At 40.9% G+C, this 16570-nt stretch overlaps 3 protein-coding genes across 3 annotated transcripts; 2 read left to right on the plus strand and 1 right to left on the minus strand.

Moving 5' to 3' along the window:
* Nucleotides 1-520: 520 nt before the first annotated feature.
* LOC139621980 (glutamine amidotransferase-like class 1 domain-containing protein 3, mitochondrial) lies at nt 521-3742 on the plus strand. The gene is made up of 4 exons (XM_071478994.1): nt 521-760; nt 1762-1933; nt 2163-2361; nt 3200-3742. Exons 1-4 carry the CDS (start codon nt 566-568, stop codon nt 3393-3395), a joined length of 762 nt encoding a protein of 253 aa, XP_071335095.1. The 5' UTR covers nt 521-565; the 3' UTR covers nt 3396-3742.
* On the minus strand, nt 3739-7043 carry acod1 (aconitate decarboxylase 1). Its single transcript, XM_071478981.1, has 5 exons — nt 7012-7043; nt 6619-6780; nt 5982-6071; nt 5683-5882; nt 3739-4847 (listed from the first exon to the last, which is right to left on the minus strand). The coding sequence occupies exons 1-5, from the start codon at nt 7021-7023 to the stop codon at nt 3887-3889; spliced, it is 1425 nt and encodes a 474-aa protein (XP_071335082.1). The 5' UTR covers nt 7024-7043; the 3' UTR covers nt 3739-3886.
* A 3299-nt stretch (nt 7044-10342) lies between these two features.
* Nucleotides 10343-11958, plus strand: kctd12.1 (potassium channel tetramerisation domain containing 12.1). Its single transcript, XM_071479008.1, has one exon. The coding sequence runs from the start codon at nt 10502-10504 to the stop codon at nt 11366-11368; it is 867 nt and encodes a 288-aa protein (XP_071335109.1). The 5' UTR covers nt 10343-10501; the 3' UTR covers nt 11369-11958.
* Nucleotides 11959-16570: the final 4612 nt, after the last annotated feature.

The raw sequence follows: 16570 nt of genomic DNA on the forward strand, positions 1-16570 counted from the left end.
CAAAAACAAAACAAAACAAAACAAAACAAAACAAAACAAAACAAAACAAAACAAAACAAAACAAAACAAAACAAAACAGAATTTTAAGCCACAACAATGAAATGTATTAATTTGTATTAAAGATTATCAAAGCTGTATTAAAGATCATTCTAAATCTTAATTACAAAACATTTTATGGTACAATCTAATTTAATTAATCCAATAATATTTTATCAATTTGCTGAAATACATAGAGAACTTATTTTTTAAGATTAGAGATCCAAGATAAATAGCAACCGGAAATTGTAATAATCTGCAATTTAAGAAAAGAAATCTGTCCTTGAAGCAAATTATATTATAATTGATAAGAAACATCAATTAAGAAACATAAAATCATACAAGAAGTGTGACTGCACCTTTTACTACACTGCAGCAGCTATTAATCTCCCTCTTGTGTTTAATAAACACCAGCCGGCCTGTGGGACTCGCACACAGCGCGGCGCTAAAGCGCCGAGCAGCCTGGACGCGCACAGAGCGCAGAAGAAGAGGCGGGAGAAGGGGGCGTCCTCTCCGCTGACAGTCCGCCATGCTCACCCTGCTGCACCTCAGCGGCCGCGGCTTCCTGACAGTCAGGACCATTCAGGCGGTGGACAAAAGTTTTTACTCAGCACAGATGGCCAAACGCGTGGCCGTGGTGCTGGCGGGCTGCGGAGTTTATGATGGCAGCGAGATCCACGAAGCCTCCGCTGTTTTGGTTCACCTGAGCAGAGGAGGTGCAAATGTAAGTTTGTTAGGCAGCGTTGATCCGCGAGTGCTCACGCTGTGTGCTGTGCTGGGGCAGCTGGAGGAAGTGTGTCAGATGCACTCTATGATCAGTAGCTCCATTCAAAACAACCTGCTTCGCTTTTATCTTGTTTTCATTGCATGCATAGAGTTAGATACACATGCTGCAGGCTCTGGGGTCTGGGCCACATGGGCCTGCTCTGTTCAACTTGTTATCTGAGCTCAAGGGCAACTGAAAAGGACCAAATTAGACCCAGAAACTGATCCAGACCTGTTTGACACCCACAGTGGAGCAGAGTGTGGACCTCAACATATCAAGGAGAGCTCTCCTCAGTTTAAAGACACCACAGGACTCAAGACGCCAGGGGAGGGGGAAACATTTCCTCTCTCAGAGTCTCATTTCATGTACAAATGTACAGCTATAGACAAGGACGTTCTCTGCTTTGTTGTGAAAGTGTTGCATAACCTTGCTTTAAGGTGCTCGGAAAACTGTTGTGCGTATTGTGTGATCAGCTAAATGATACACATTGTGCATGACTCTAACACCTTTTAAAGGATAGGTTCACATATACCTGGGTATCCTCCGAAGTTAACTGTCTTTTTAGTATAAAAATTCACTCAACACAAAGTGGGCAATTTATATTAAATACTGTAACTTTGCAAAAATCCCACTTGAGACTTTAAGTTTCATATTATCTACAGCTAAACATTAAAATGTATTTTTGCACAGAATAACAACTGTGGATTTAGTCCCTGTCCTCATCCACTGGAGATACATTAGGAAGGGATCTCCTGGGGAGGAGAATGATTTAAGCAATCAATAACTTACTGTGTACATATGGGCATATGAGAACCTGTCTTTTAAAGGGTTCTAATCTGCACAACATGACTGTCAGGATCGACAGGTAAAAACAATCATTAGCTGCTGTCCTGATGGTGTGCGGCTTCTTTTTATGTTATGAAATCAGAGTCCTCACCTTTTGCTTTTATCACCTGCAGGTAAACATGTTTGCCCCCAACATCGACCAGATGCATGTGGTGAATCATCTGAAGGGCGAACCGTCTCAGGAGAAGAGAAACGTGTTGGTGGAGAGCGCCAGGCTGGCCCGAGGAAACATCCAGGACCTGTCTAAACTCAGCGTCAAAGACCATGATGCTGTTATATTCCCAGGTGTTGTCATGACAACATGATAGCCTGCTCTCTCAGCGAGAGGATCTCTCTCTCTCTCTCTCTCTCTCTCTCTCTCTCTCTCTCTCTCTCTCTCTCTCTCTCTCTCTCTCTCGTTACATGCTTCAGTGATGTAGTGTCTGTCTCAGTCTTGATTGAGACCCTCTGAGGTTGAAAGCAGGGCCTGTATCATGTTCCTACCTAATGAACTTTCCTTGTTGATGTTTGGCAGGTGGTTTTGGGGCGGCGAAGAACCTCTGTACATGGGCAGTGCAGGGGAAGGACTGCTCTGTCAATGACGAGGTCAAGGCCGCGCTGCAGGCGTTCCACGGCGAAGGCAAACCCATCGGCCTCTGCTGCATCTCACCTGTCCTGGCGGCCAAGGTGTTTCCTGGGTGTGAGGTCACTGTCGGCCTTGAGAAGGACGACAAGTGAGTCTAACATGTTTAACCTGATACATCTCCTTGTATAACTCCACTTCATTACAACCTGGGTTTTATTTTCATAGTTTTGGCTTTTGCTTGTAGTTTTGCTCACCAAGTTAAACGCTGAGATCTGGGAACGCGCCGACATTGGAAAGAGAAGTGTGTCAATATGAGAAGCATGAGCATTTAAAACAATCATTCAGATTTAAACAGTCCTCTGGGTTTTCCAGATGGATTTGGAAATGAAAGCAAATTGCTTGCTTTTTTCCTAATTATTGCCACATTTTAGGTGTGCCCACTTTCAAATTTTTTTTTTCTTAATAATGTTGTTCAGATATTTTGTCTTAACTGTTGTTTTGTTTGCAACCTGTCTGATCGTATGACGGCTCATATTTTTTTGGATTCTCAGAAATTACTTTGGTGATTGCAGTGTTATCACATCTACTTTAGTGAGGTGCTGGTTGGGAGGCAGACATATTAACTAATAAGGATCAACTTTTCAGTGGACTTCCTTTTTCAGGATAAAATACAGCAGCCAACAGGGACAGATGTTTCAAATCTGGGCATCAACCGAAAGGCCAGTCTGAGAGAGGCCTGAGACAAAAGTCAAAACAGAAAACACAATAATGACGAGCCAAAAAATACACGCATAGATAAACATGCATATGTGTGTATAAAGTTAATTTATCTCACCAACACCTATGTAATTTAATTAATGCAAAATATGTCCAAAGATACAAAACTAAGACCCAAGTTAAAATAAATCTCAATTTTCCATAACTGTCTGCAGAAGCTACTTTCAAGCGGCTAAACATTGTTTGGTCCCACTTTCATTTTCTGTCAGGTACCCTGACACCACTGACACTGCAGCGGCCATCAACCAGCTGGGCTGCAAACATGTGAGCAAGAGCGTCAGCGAAAGCCACGTGGACGAGAAGAACAAGCTCGTCACCACCTGTGCCTTCATGTGCAATGCTCCCATCCATGAGATATTTGACGGAATTGGAGCGATGGTGCGGGACGTGCTGAAACTGGCTTGATCTGACTGAAACTCGAAAGATAGTGAAAACAAAGGAAAGATCGGTGGCCGTGTTGATTTAGCAGCTTTATGGTAGTTACCTTTTTAAGGAGATGAGGTATCATCTTGATCAGAAGCACTTCCAGATACTCTTGAAATATACATGTTTGTAGTAGATATGTGCACTGCACGGTCTAATATTTCAGGTGTCTCTATTATTTGACAAAAATATCTGTTTGACTCTCTCTTACTGGATTGTATTCAGATCCAGAGGATCGGTGTCATGACAGCAATATTGATTAGATTTTTGAAAATCTATAGCATGTATGATATTATACAAAAACAATGCAATAAAATGAAAAAAGTTCACTTTTTCAGTTTACTTTATTTCAGTCCCATGCACCACAGAAGAAATAGATGAGTGCATCTGTGCAAGCCATGTGGAAAAGTTTCAAATATTACACACAGATACAGATTATCACTCACACACTTGCTTCATCACACACTGTACAATCAAAAAACTCTTGTGCTGTATAACTGCTTATGTGGACTACTTGTCATTCTCAGATATGAACCCAAGACTGAGCAGTCACTCTCTCTTTCAAGGTTTCCTATCACATCAATCACACCCTCCACTCCCTTTGTACACAGCACTGAAGATGCATTAACACTGAACTTCTCCACCAGGTCCCTGTGACTCAGTGGCTTCCTCCAGTGGCCATAAAAGGTATCACACCTGGCTGTGTAAGTCTGCCCCTGATCTGTTTCTATCTCGACCTCACAGTACATCTTGTCAAAGCTGGGTTGGTTATCCGTAGGGGTCTCTACCATCACTTTAGACAGCAGCTTCTTCAAAGCAGGCCGGTTAATTTCAGCTTCACTGAAGGAAGCCACAGTTACTTTGTTATCCAACAGGGCGGAGCAGGCGTTGAACTGAAATGAGTGCCTGGCCTGGTGCTCTGTGGTGGGTAAGGGGCAGTTAACGTACTTGGATGGAGGTACCCGTAGTGTGATGTGCCGGATCTGGCTGAGGTCAAAGTTCCCAGCTGTATTTTCAAGCTTTTGGCGGGCTGCCAGAGCCGCATCCACAACCCAGTGCATCCCTAAATGAGCAGGGATGCGTTTGACGGCCACATTCTGATCTTCCAGAATCCATTTAAAGTCACCAGAGGCAGGATCTGCTATCTCTGAAGGACTGTAGTCTTTGTAGTAAACCCCAAACCCGTGGTCCATATCCAGGATGGCTGGATTCCCCTCCAGTCCAATCTGGGCTAGCTGAGCGGCCTCCAGGCCTCTCCGAGCAGCATTTCCTATGTGGAGAGGTTTGGTTTGTGTGGCAGCGTTGGCCAAGGGAGCCCCAGCAGAGGAGGCTGCGATAGCCAGAGCATGACCGCACTGTGCAGGGGACAGACCCAGGAGCTTAGCTGAGGCTGCAGCACTCCCCATTACCCCAACAACACTGGGAGGGTGGAATCTGAGTGTCGGCAGGGGGGAGGAAAGATGACCCAAACGTTAGCATATATTTAAGTTTAATAAGGCTTTGATGAGGTCTGAATGAAACAATTTATATATAAAAATAAATTAACTGTTAAAGTCATATTTCATTCACTGGTTCCAGGATCTCAAAAAATGTGCTGTTTTTCTTTGACTTATGTGATGATAAACTAAAGTTTTAGACCGTTGGTAAGCATTTTTCAACATTATCTGACATTTTACACACCAAATAGTAAATTGAGAGAATATTTTTTTGATTAATCAATAATGAAAATAATTATTGGTGTGTAGCCCTAGTTCTGATTCGTCTGTTTAATAGTAAGTTCACCTAAGTTACAAAAAGAAAACCCTTTTTCCCATTTTTTTTAGCAGGTTGTGATGTGACAGGGATTTTGTTTGCTTATTTATTTACAGAAATGAAGAAAAAGTTATTTGACAAACTCAGAAAGTTCTCTTTTTTGAATAATCCTCAGACCCTTGTGACTACTTTCCCTATGAAAACTGTGGCAGAGAGGGTCATCAATTATCCAGAGTAGTGGGGACACTGTTTCTGCTTTTGCTGCAGTTTAATTTTTTAAAGATTTAATCTTAAAAATGCTCTGAGTAATACAGACTAAAATCCATTCACCACCTGCACGTCTAAAAACAAAACTACCTTACTACCAGTGATACCACTAGAGGTAGCTGCTGTGCTTGTTGTCATTTGGGTGAATCGGCCTTTTAATGCTCAAATATTTCCAGTGGACACAAACTTACAACTGGACAGAAAATGTGCACAGAACGCAAATGTTGGTTAATATTTCCAAATATCTCACCTCTCAGGGATGTTGTACGCCTCTCTGGAGAACCTCATGAGTCTGCCCTGCACCTCGATGCCAACATTAAAGGCCAGCAGCAGGTCTAGACCAGAGGTCTGACGGGGCAGTGTCTCTGCCAGGGCCAGCAGTGCAGGTAGCACAGCCCCCGAGGGATGAGTAGCAGGGTGCCATGTGTCGTCAAAGTCCATGGAGTGAACCTGTCACCGGACAATGTGACAGAGCCAATAATCAAACCAGCGCCACATCACTTTTATGTTTTCTATATAATATTGTGCTTTACATTTGAGCAAACTTACCGCGATGCCATTGACAAAGGCAGCATAGTGAGGAGGGAGAGTTATGTCTGATTTACCCCAGACACTGCTCCTCTCCTCAGATGTGAATAACTGAAACCAGATAGATTAACATGAGGATAAGTGAGCAATTCAATAAGGTTGTAAATACAACCCTGAACTCAGTAGGGAAGTTTCCAGGCCAGCTTCCACAATTCTGAATAAAATGGATCATATCTACTGCTTGGCCTATTTAAGTTCAGGAAGTAGACTGATAATTTAAAAGCCTTACAGAAAGGGAAACCACAAACACTGCACAGTACTTGGTTTTATTTAAAGTAGGTCTATATTTATTCAATTAGCAGTACTTGTCAGTTGTAAAATAAATTTGACAATCAATAGCTGAGCAACACTGAGAACTTTTAGTGAGGCCAAATAAATAACAAGATTTAATGACGATCACAAGCTGAAACATTAACAAACATTGTTAATTAGTATTTAGAATTTAATAGTCATCTTTGTGGTGTTTTCAAGCTCACTCTAGTCAAGTCAAAATTAAAGCTTTCTTTTAAGCTTTCTGTTTCAATTATTTATATCATGTTGCCATGTGCCGTATTGTATATATATGGTATACCTCCATTCATCAAACAGTTTACTGTACCTGGCTGTATGCAAGAGCCTTGTTGAAGACAGCTGTCCTGGTTCCTAATAACCCAACACCCAGGGTGTCCAGAATCATCCTTTTGCTTCTGTTAATCACACCATCTGTCAGCTGAGTGTTGTTGAGGGCATGGATAGCAGCTCCAAAGCTCTCTGTAATACCCTGGTAAGGTGAAACACAGCCAGTCAGACTAAAACCAAGGTGCAACCCCCTCAGAGACCAGACTAAGAAAGAAAAATATGCTGCATGTATTTGTCTTTAAACCCAAAAACACTTTCCAAAGGTGCCTAAACTGAATTGCAGGTAGTAAATAAAGTGAAAATATGTAAAAAAAAAATAATAATAAAAAAAAATTCTTAGAAAATATGTGAGTACGAAAGAAAACAGCTATACCTTGCGCAGCATTGTTGCAACTTAACAATGTCTTCAAATGACCAAATACTCAAGTGCAGACGCCTTTTATATGTAATGCAGGTTGGTCTACCGAATTTCCAAAGTGGGTAAAAAACCACCAACATGAGAAGTAGGAACTTTCACAATGACTGAACGGTGTCTTTGATTCATTTGTCCTAAGTGTGACTGTTCGGTAAAGGGTAGATCTAGGCAAATCTACAAAACAGCTTGTTTTTGCTTTGTTTTAATTCAAAATGTTTAAGTTTGAAGCTACATTTAACTTTAGATATTTGTTCAAAACATCCTATGTGGGTTGGCTTTCAGACAGAACAGTCAAAACAATAGGAAAAAAATCCCAGAATTAGAAATAAAAATCCCCGCAGTGATCCGATACAATATCATATGCTGGATTTAATGACAAAAGTGGTGACAGGACTTAATTTTGGGTAAAATATTTGACTCGGGCGAAGCAATCATGCGGTCTTTCACAACCCGTTTATTTCTGAGATGACAATGGAAATCCAGCTCTCTGCAATGGGAAGTTTTGAACGGGGAAATGATACGTTCCAACCAGATCACTCACTGACGATCACAAGACAAGAGCAACTTTGGATGTAATGTTACAAAACTCTTGATGACTACCACTCTGTTGACACCGCCTGTCATGTTCCACATATTATTTAACACTAAAAGTGAATAGTATTACAGTAGTTTGTAAACAATTCATGCTAACACCACCCGGAATGGCAGAAGCTGGACATTTCAGCCATTTATCAGTTACTTCTTAGCTTCCTGTTTCAGCTGTTTACCTCTTTATCTATTGCTTTTATCCATTTAGTTAAACTGTTGGTTCATTACTTTTAGCAAACTATTTTAATTGTTTCTTCATTAGTTATAGCTAACAAATTCAACTGCCTTTACATTACTTCCACTACTTTTAAATACACATACAGTTGTGCTCATAAGTTTACATACCCTGGCAGAATTTATGATTTTTTTGGCCATTTTTCAGAGAATATGAATGATAATAGAAAAACTTTTTTCCCCCCTCATGATTAGTGGTTGGGTAAAGTCATTTATTGTTAAACAACTGTGTTTCCTCTTTTTGAATCATAATGACAACAGAAACTACCCAAATGACCCTGATCAAAAGGTTACTGTTGGAGATTTTGGCCTGATAACATGCACACAAGTTGACACAAACGGGTTTGAATGGCTGCTTAAGGTAACCATCCTCACCTGTGATCTGTTTGCTTGTAATCGGTGTGTGTGTATAAAAGGTCAGTGAGTTTCGGGGCTCCTGACAGACCCTTGCATCTTTCATCCAGTGCTGCACTGACGTTTCTGGATTCTGAGTCATGGGGAAAGCAAAAGAATTGTCAAAGGATCTGCGGGAAAAGGTAGTTGAACTGTATAAAACAGGAAAGGGATATAAAAGGATATCCAAGGACTTGAGAATGCCAATCATCAGTGTTCAAACTCTAATTAAGAAGTGGAAAATGAGGGATTCTGTTGAAACCAAACCACGGTCAGGTAGACCAATAAAAATTTCAGCCACAACTGCCAGGAAAATTGTTCGGGATGCAAAGAAAAACCCACAAATGACTTCAGCTGAAATACAGGACTTTCTGAAAAAAAGTGGCGTGGCTGTTTCAAGATGCACAATAAGGAGGCACTTGAAGAAAAATGGGCTGCCAGAAGTTGCCAGAAGAAAGCCATTACTACGCAAATGCCACAAAGCATCCCGCTTACAGTACACCAAACAGCACAGAGACAAGCCTCAAAACTTCTGGAACAAAGTCATTTGGAGTGATGAGACCAAAATTGAACCTTTTGGCCACAACCATAAACGTTACATTTGGAGAGGAGTCAACAAGGCCTATGATGAAAGGTACACCATTCCTACTGTGAAATTCGGAGGTGGGTCGCTGATGTTTTGGAGATGTGTGAGCTACAAAGGCACAGGAAACTTGGTCAAAATTGATGGCAAGATGAATGCAGCATGTTATCAGAAAATACTGGAGGAAAATTTGCACTCATCAGGCCGGAAGCTGCGCATGGGACGTTCCAACATGACAACGATCCAAAACACAAGGCCAAGTCGACCTGTCATTGGCTACAGCAGAATAAAGTGAAGGTTCTCAGTCTCCTGACCTCAATATCATTGAGCCACTCTGGGGAGATCTCAAATGTGCAGTTCATGCCCAAGAATTTACAGGAACTGGAGGCTTTTTGCCAAGAGGAATGGGCAGCTTTACCATCTGAGAAAATAAAGAACCTCATCCACAACTACCACAAAAGACTTCAAGCTGTCATTGATGTTAAAGGGGGCACTACACGGTATTAAGAACTGGGGTATGTAAACTTTTGATCAGGGTCATTTGGGTAGTTTCTGTTGTCATTATGATTTAAAAAGAGCAAACACAGTTGTTTGATAATAAATGGCTTCACCCAACCACTAACCATGAGTGAAAGAAAAGTTTTTGTGTTATCATTCATATTCTCTGAAAAATGGCCAAAAAATCACAAATTCTGCCAGAGTATGTAAACTTATGAGCACAATTGTATATAATTTGTTATCAAATCACATTTGTGTTTCTTCTTTGAATTTAAGTTGATTAGTTGAACTTTCTCTCATTTACAAAACACTTAGATCTCAATGACCTGCACGCACAAATATTATTTATTGATTCTTGTGCACCATACGCATGAAATTTGGGAGTAATGAATGCTTTCATTATGTGCTTCCTTTCCAGCTGTACTTGTGACAATTTCAGTTTGGCCTATGATACCTATAAGCCCATATATTAACAAATGGGTGTCAATCCAAGTATCAATCAGTTTCTAAAGGTATTTCTCCCTTTTAACCAAACAGAACAAAATGTGTATTTCAGACTGATCAGTGCCACAGATGAATGCAGATTGGTGTGTGGTGTGTGTCTGTGTGTGTCTCTCTCTGTGTGATGTCTAAGGTGCTGGCTGCATTTCCTTCAAAGCTGCAATGGGTGTCACTCTTTCCATATTTTCCAACCATGTCTTGATTTCAAAGCTTGAATAACTTAAGCCATTTCCATGGTTTCTGGTTTTGTGTGTTCCTGTAGGAATTGAAAACAAATTCTAATATAATGTATTTGATGAATTAAACAATAAATATAAATGTATGCCAAGCAGAGCAGGAAGAAACAACTGAGACATGATCAATGTGGGTGTTTGCTTTAAGTGATGCTGGAGGAGACCTCTCTCTCTCTCTCTCTCTCTCTCTCTCTCCATCCATCCATGTGTGAGTGAGTGTGCTTGTAAGAGAGGGGGTGAGTAAGAGCCCATATTTTTTTCAAGTCAGTCATTTAATAGTTAAATTTTAACTTAACAGTCAACCCTTCACGCACACGCATTCACGCAAGTGGTGAACCCAGGCTTCATAAACCAGCCGCTGCCACTTTGTTGCTCAGTGTTTCCACTGATCCCACATCAGTGCAGCGGCTCAGAGACGATGGCACTGGCCGACACAGAGCGCGGAGTGTCCGGCTGCGGGGACTCGGGATCCCCGTTCTCAGAGATCATTGAGCTGAATGTCGGCGGGCAGGTTTATGTTACCAGACACAAAACTCTGATCGCCGTCCCAGACTCGCTCCTGTGGAACATGTTCAGCAAGAAGTCACCCAAGGAGTTGGCGAGAGACAGCAAGGGGCGCTTCTTCCTGGACAGGGACGGGTTCTTGTTCCGCTACATCCTAGATTATCTCCGAGACCTCAACTTGGTCCTCCCGGACTACTTCCCCGAGAAGAGTCGGCTGCAGAGGGAGGCTGACTTTTTCCAGCTGCGGGACCTTGCCAAGCGCCTCAGCCCCCGGGTGAGTAAGGATAATTCAATCAGCGAGGAGATCAGCCAGAGTGACACGGAGGAAGGTGCGCAGCAGTGCGGCTCCTCTGGCGCCATGGAGACTTTACGCACCATGTCGGTCAGCGGGGCCATGCGCTCCCCATCCCTGGACTCCAGAAAGTCGGGCTATATCACGATAGGATACCGCGGCTCGTACACCATTGGAAGAGACATCCAAACCGATGCCAAATTCAGGAGAGTGGCGCGCATCACGGTATGCGGGAAGACCTCCCTGGCCAAAGAAGTGTTTGGGGACACGCTGAATGAGAGCAGAGACCCGGACAGGCCCCCGGAGAGATACACGTCCCGGTACTATCTGAAGTATAATTTTCTAGAGCAGGCTTTTGACAAGCTGACAGAGGTGGGCTTCCACATGGTGGCCTGCAGCTCCACAGGCACCTGCGCCTACACCAGCAATGATCCAAACGAGGACAAAATCTGGACAAGCTACACTGAATATGTCTTCTGTCGAGAATAACTAGTATTCATGTCATGTTGATGTAAATAGACATTTCATAATCTAGAGAGGAATGTCTTTAAAAGTAATGCATTTGCTGTGTTGAATAGCAACTGCAAAATATTGCCCCATTATTCTAAAACAACACCAGTATTACTCTGGTTAGCCAGAGACTCAAAATGCCCCCAAATAGATTTCACACAAAGAGTGTAACAGTATGTCAAGAGAATTATCCAACTTGGATGGTGATAGTGAGCAGAGCATTGTTTTGAGTTAACACACTCATCCAAAGCCCTATTTGTGGAAAACACCAACAAAATGCCATCATCTCTGTTTCATAGAACTGCATGTCAATGTTTCAGTCATATCTGACTCAGTGCTGTGAGAATTGAGCAGCATCCAAGAACAGACAAGCAGTAATTAGTATTCAGTGTCATTGTAACTTCTAGGCTTGCTTGATCACATGTTTGGCCAAGTTTTGTATTATCTAATAGGCTCTCATAGCGGTTCTATCACTGACATTATTGTAAGTGTTATGTGCTTGCCTGGTAGAGTTGTATGTGTTAAACCTGTTCAGATGAAATAAAATCTTCTCAGCCCTTTGCCAATCATCCTACCGTCTTCTTAACATCTGCACAAACTGTACAGCGTAACAAAATACTGGCATTCATCTCCCTCCAACCTTTTAAATTTGACTCAGTGGGGAATCAAAGAGTCAGCCTCAAAGGGAGATGCACTACCCAGGAACCTCAGCCCATCATGGCACTGAAGAGGCCAGCTGAACAAAACCTGTTTTTTACCTACACAAGCAGAACTGAAATGCATATGGCAAAAAATATGTCTATACTTGTCATTGTGTACTTGTCTGATCTATGAAATCCTGACCATGAACTTTCCTTGGCTCAGACTTAGCTCATCACTCTTGTAAACTGCCATTTCAAAGCACTGTATCTATTTTATTTTATTTTTTACTCAATATGTTACGATATTAAATCACACAAGAAGAAAACCTCCACCTCTGAACTTAGCATGTAAATATTGCAGGAGGCTTCATTGCCAGTTATCCATTTTGTCACACAAATTCAGCTGCGTGCCATGTGGATGCAAATAGTGCAGCTGTGCACACATGATGTCATTATCATTTCAAGTGTAAATAATGAAAGGGTCCAGCTGCACACAAATGCGAAGGTTCAGTCTGCCAGGGACCGTGGATGAATGGAGAGTCGATTGGTGCACCTCTGCTGCAAGAACAGAATTATTTCACTGCCCAGTGTATAGCCAGCCCTGGATTATGTGTTTCATTCAAAACAGAAAAAAAAATGGCATCGCATTCAGAGCCATGGGTGGGATTATAGAACATCAGTGGCTTATAGACCACAGGCAGTGACATAACCTCTGTAGGGGTCCGGGGACATCCTCCCAGAGGGAGCATCTTTGGGTTTCATGAGCTAAATACATCAGTCTGGTTCAATTTGGCTTTAAAAAGTTGGGGGGTGGTGGGCTGTTTGGACAGGAATTAAAATTTTCTTTGGTATAGCGATCCCTCAGGGGACCAATGGCGATGCCTTTTTTTCATTCAAGATAATTTTGACATCTCACAGCAAGAAGATCAAAATAAATTTAATGAGAACTGGATTCCATTTAGCTGCTTCAGTTTCAGGGTCCTGTGTGCTAGTTCACTGTCACGGCTTACTGGGACACTTGAATACAACAGAGGCATCACTACTTCAAGCCAAAACGTCTGGTGTGTGAATAACAATTTGATTACCATTATATGCACATTAATAGTAGTTCAACAATACAGTTAATAATTGATATGGTGGAGATATGACTGAGTCTAGTAATATAGTCCCATTATAGTCAGGTAACACCACTATAAATTTGTGCTTTAACAAACCAAAGCTCATTTAAATTGAAGTATGAACAATAGTAGTTTAGTTCCCTGACACTTATCTTGAGTCAAACATGAGGACTCAGGAAAACATACTTTACTTGGAAACCTAAATTGGTACTATTGCTTGCCTCAGTATTTCCAGGAAGCTTTTACTGTTGGCTCCTTCTTTGGTCTGACAAAAGAGAAACATCAGATGACACAGTCACCCTTTGTGGGAGACCAAATGACTATACAGGTTTACTGACCATAATCCAGCTGGATGACAACAGCACAGGATCAGCAGCTGCAGTGACTGAGGTGATTGTTAACAGACATCTGTGGTAATATTAGCCTTGATAGACTCAAATGTGTCCGGTCAAGACACAAGATATTGTCACCCGCCTTCACGTATGCAAATTATTCTTTGTCAGATAGGAATGTGGATTTGCAACACAGTGATTTCATTGCTTTAAATAAATGTGTTATATCTTTGAAAGCAAATGATTCTCATGAAACTTATAAGTTGCTTTGGATAAAAGCATCTGCCAAATGAGTAAATGTGATGTAATGTAATGCAACAATCAGGACAAACACAAAGCGTCTCAGAAAATATGTCCAAACTTATTTGTTTCTTGGTGTTCAAAAGAATGAAGCGTTTTCAGGTCAGCTTATTGATCATGGGATTTGAAGTTGAGTAACCCTTGTAAGTAAGCCAAACCTTGCATGGTCCAGCTCTCCCCAATAATAACATTTGAAAATAGGCTCAAGAGCTTATATACATTTTTTATTTTTTGGAAATGTGGAAACACAACGGGCAGTGGTAATTACTCTGTTGTTTGTGCCAGCATTCATTGGACCAAATGCAGGGAAACACCTTGGGTCGGTCACCAGTCAGTCACAGATAACAGCCTATAAACAATGACTGACTCACACCCACATTTACATACTGTGCAGTGTGAACAATGTGAGTGAGTCTCCACAACACTCGTATGTTTCTGGACAGTGGGAGGAAACCCACTTGAACATGTGCAGCAACGTTTGTCATTCATTGCTGAACAAATCAAGCTGTTGGAACAGATGCACACACAATTCCATTGTGCACTTTATACATTTTGGCCATTTAACAGAAAGCAGGATTTTGTACCTCCCTAGCGACGCTTATTATCTGTAAGTTGAATTAAATGATAAGGAATTGCAAAAGAGACTCCAATCAGAGTCAGGTATTAGAGTTTTACTAGTCTCCAGTATAATTTTGATATGCATCTTTACATTGTAAAAATAATGCTTCATTCAGGCGAAACTTCAGTTGTCTTCAATTTAATTGGTAGCTAGCTGTATTTGGGTATCTATAAGCCACAGCACCAAACTATAAATGTATAGTTTTGACTGTACATTACTTACTGACTAGCACTGATTTGTTTAAGTTAGAGGTAGAGTTAAGTTAAATTAGGTTAAGTTATACTCCATATTTAGTAGGATCCTTATAATCATTCATAAAATACATCAAAAAGCCAAAGTTCATACATTCAACAGTACAAACCAATTAAACGACCAATAAAACTGCTAAAACCAAAAGAAGTGATACAGTGGATCAATCCTGTATAACTGTAATATTGCACATAAATGTTGCACACTGCCGCAGAGCACTGCATGGTTCAACAGTAAAACTAACAAGCAGAGCATTTCACATGCCTGTGTGACCATGTAAAATTCAGCCAGTACAGTATGTGACAGCTCATTAACAGTGGTAATTACAGTCTTAATGGAAGATGAAACAGATGGGTTTTTATAACAGTTCAGTCTACATTTTGGTCTAAACCGTTGACCAGAAGGACGTTTTTAGAAGTATTGTTCGAAAACAAAAGAAAGTAACAGCAGAACAACCAATATGATTCTAGTTAGCACTGAACTGTGAGAAGGAGTAATGGAGGAATGAGGACTGTTATAATAACATACAGGACATAGGATGATACACTAAACACTAATGACAGTTGCTGACATTTTTCATAAACTCCCATGGCTGCGTTGCTCTTCAGTAAAATGGAAATGAAATAAATGGGCTGTCAGTTTTTTCAGTTTGATTGATGAGAGGATAACAGAGAACAAGAGAAGGAAGCAGACAGACAAAGTGAGTCGAGGACTGGCGGAAAATAGGAAGACTGAGAGAAAAATGACTTGATTGTTAACCGTTGTTACTGCGCTCTCCTTTCTCTATCTGCAATATTTGTTCTTCTGTCTGCGCATGCTCTTCATCGTAGCTCCCTGACATGAACCTCAGCAGATCAGGAGTGTTTGAATTCCATGCATGGGTCCAGGATGCGTTTCAGCTTCCTGAGTTATTTTAGATCAAAGTCGGTTTCATTAGCACATCACAACAGTAGCTCCGGACCAAAGGCTTCATTATTCTAATTAAATTCTGAGTCAGAAATACATTTTAAACTTGACTTCACAACAGGGGATATGCATCAGTCAGTGTTCAGAGGAGGGTGTTTCCCCACTGTTATGCAAAATTTGTGTATAATTTATAGATTATAGTGTTACTTGAGGTAAAAGGGCTCATGGTGTTAACAGAATCCAGGAGCAACAAGAAAATTCATCATTGAGAACAGCATTAGAAGATCTATCAAATATATTGTCCATCTAACCACACACAGCGTTTACAGTACAATGTGCAGAACTTTCCCCTCTTTAATAAAGAGAGGCAGGGCATCTGGGAATGCTGGCCACCTTATTAGAAAAGTAAATCATTTAATTTGGCTCATATTCTTTTTAGTGTAAGCACAGAACAGAAACAAAGACACATAAACGGAAATGTGCACACAGTCTGACAGATAAAGTTCAAACTTTACAACCAGTTCACTCTACCTGAATTCCTCACATGCTCGTGGTGGTAGTGGGGGATGTATCGGGGTGGGGGTACTTGGACACATCACACCCTGCAAACAGCAGAAACTGACTTCTGAGAGTACATGACTGAAAACACACTATATGCCCAATTAATAAATACAATATGTATTATGTGCAGGCCACAGTAACTTATACAGTATATTACACCAAAAATTAATATGATATTATTGTGATATTGTGGTAAACTAATATTAACTAAAATGTCAGCATGAACTCTTTCATTATCTTGGCTTGATGAAGTTTCACTGTTGTTAATGGTCACCACCAGTTAATGTTATCAAATCTGTTTTGTCAATAAATAAATAAATATATAAAATAAAATGAAATAAAATAAATAATGGGTCAACTGCTGTCGGAGAATCATATCAATGAAGATGCTCAGGTAAATGGACTTTATTGAAGAACGTGAAGTAGAAAAAAGTAGGAATGAAACAGTCGTACAA

This window comes from Trachinotus anak, unplaced genomic scaffold (assembly GCF_046630095.1).
Source record: "Trachinotus anak isolate AG129_WGS33_773 ecotype Australia unplaced genomic scaffold, CSIRO_AGI_Tana_v1 ptg000001l, whole genome shotgun sequence".
Taxonomy (NCBI): domain Eukaryota; kingdom Metazoa; phylum Chordata; class Actinopteri; order Carangiformes; family Carangidae; genus Trachinotus; species Trachinotus anak.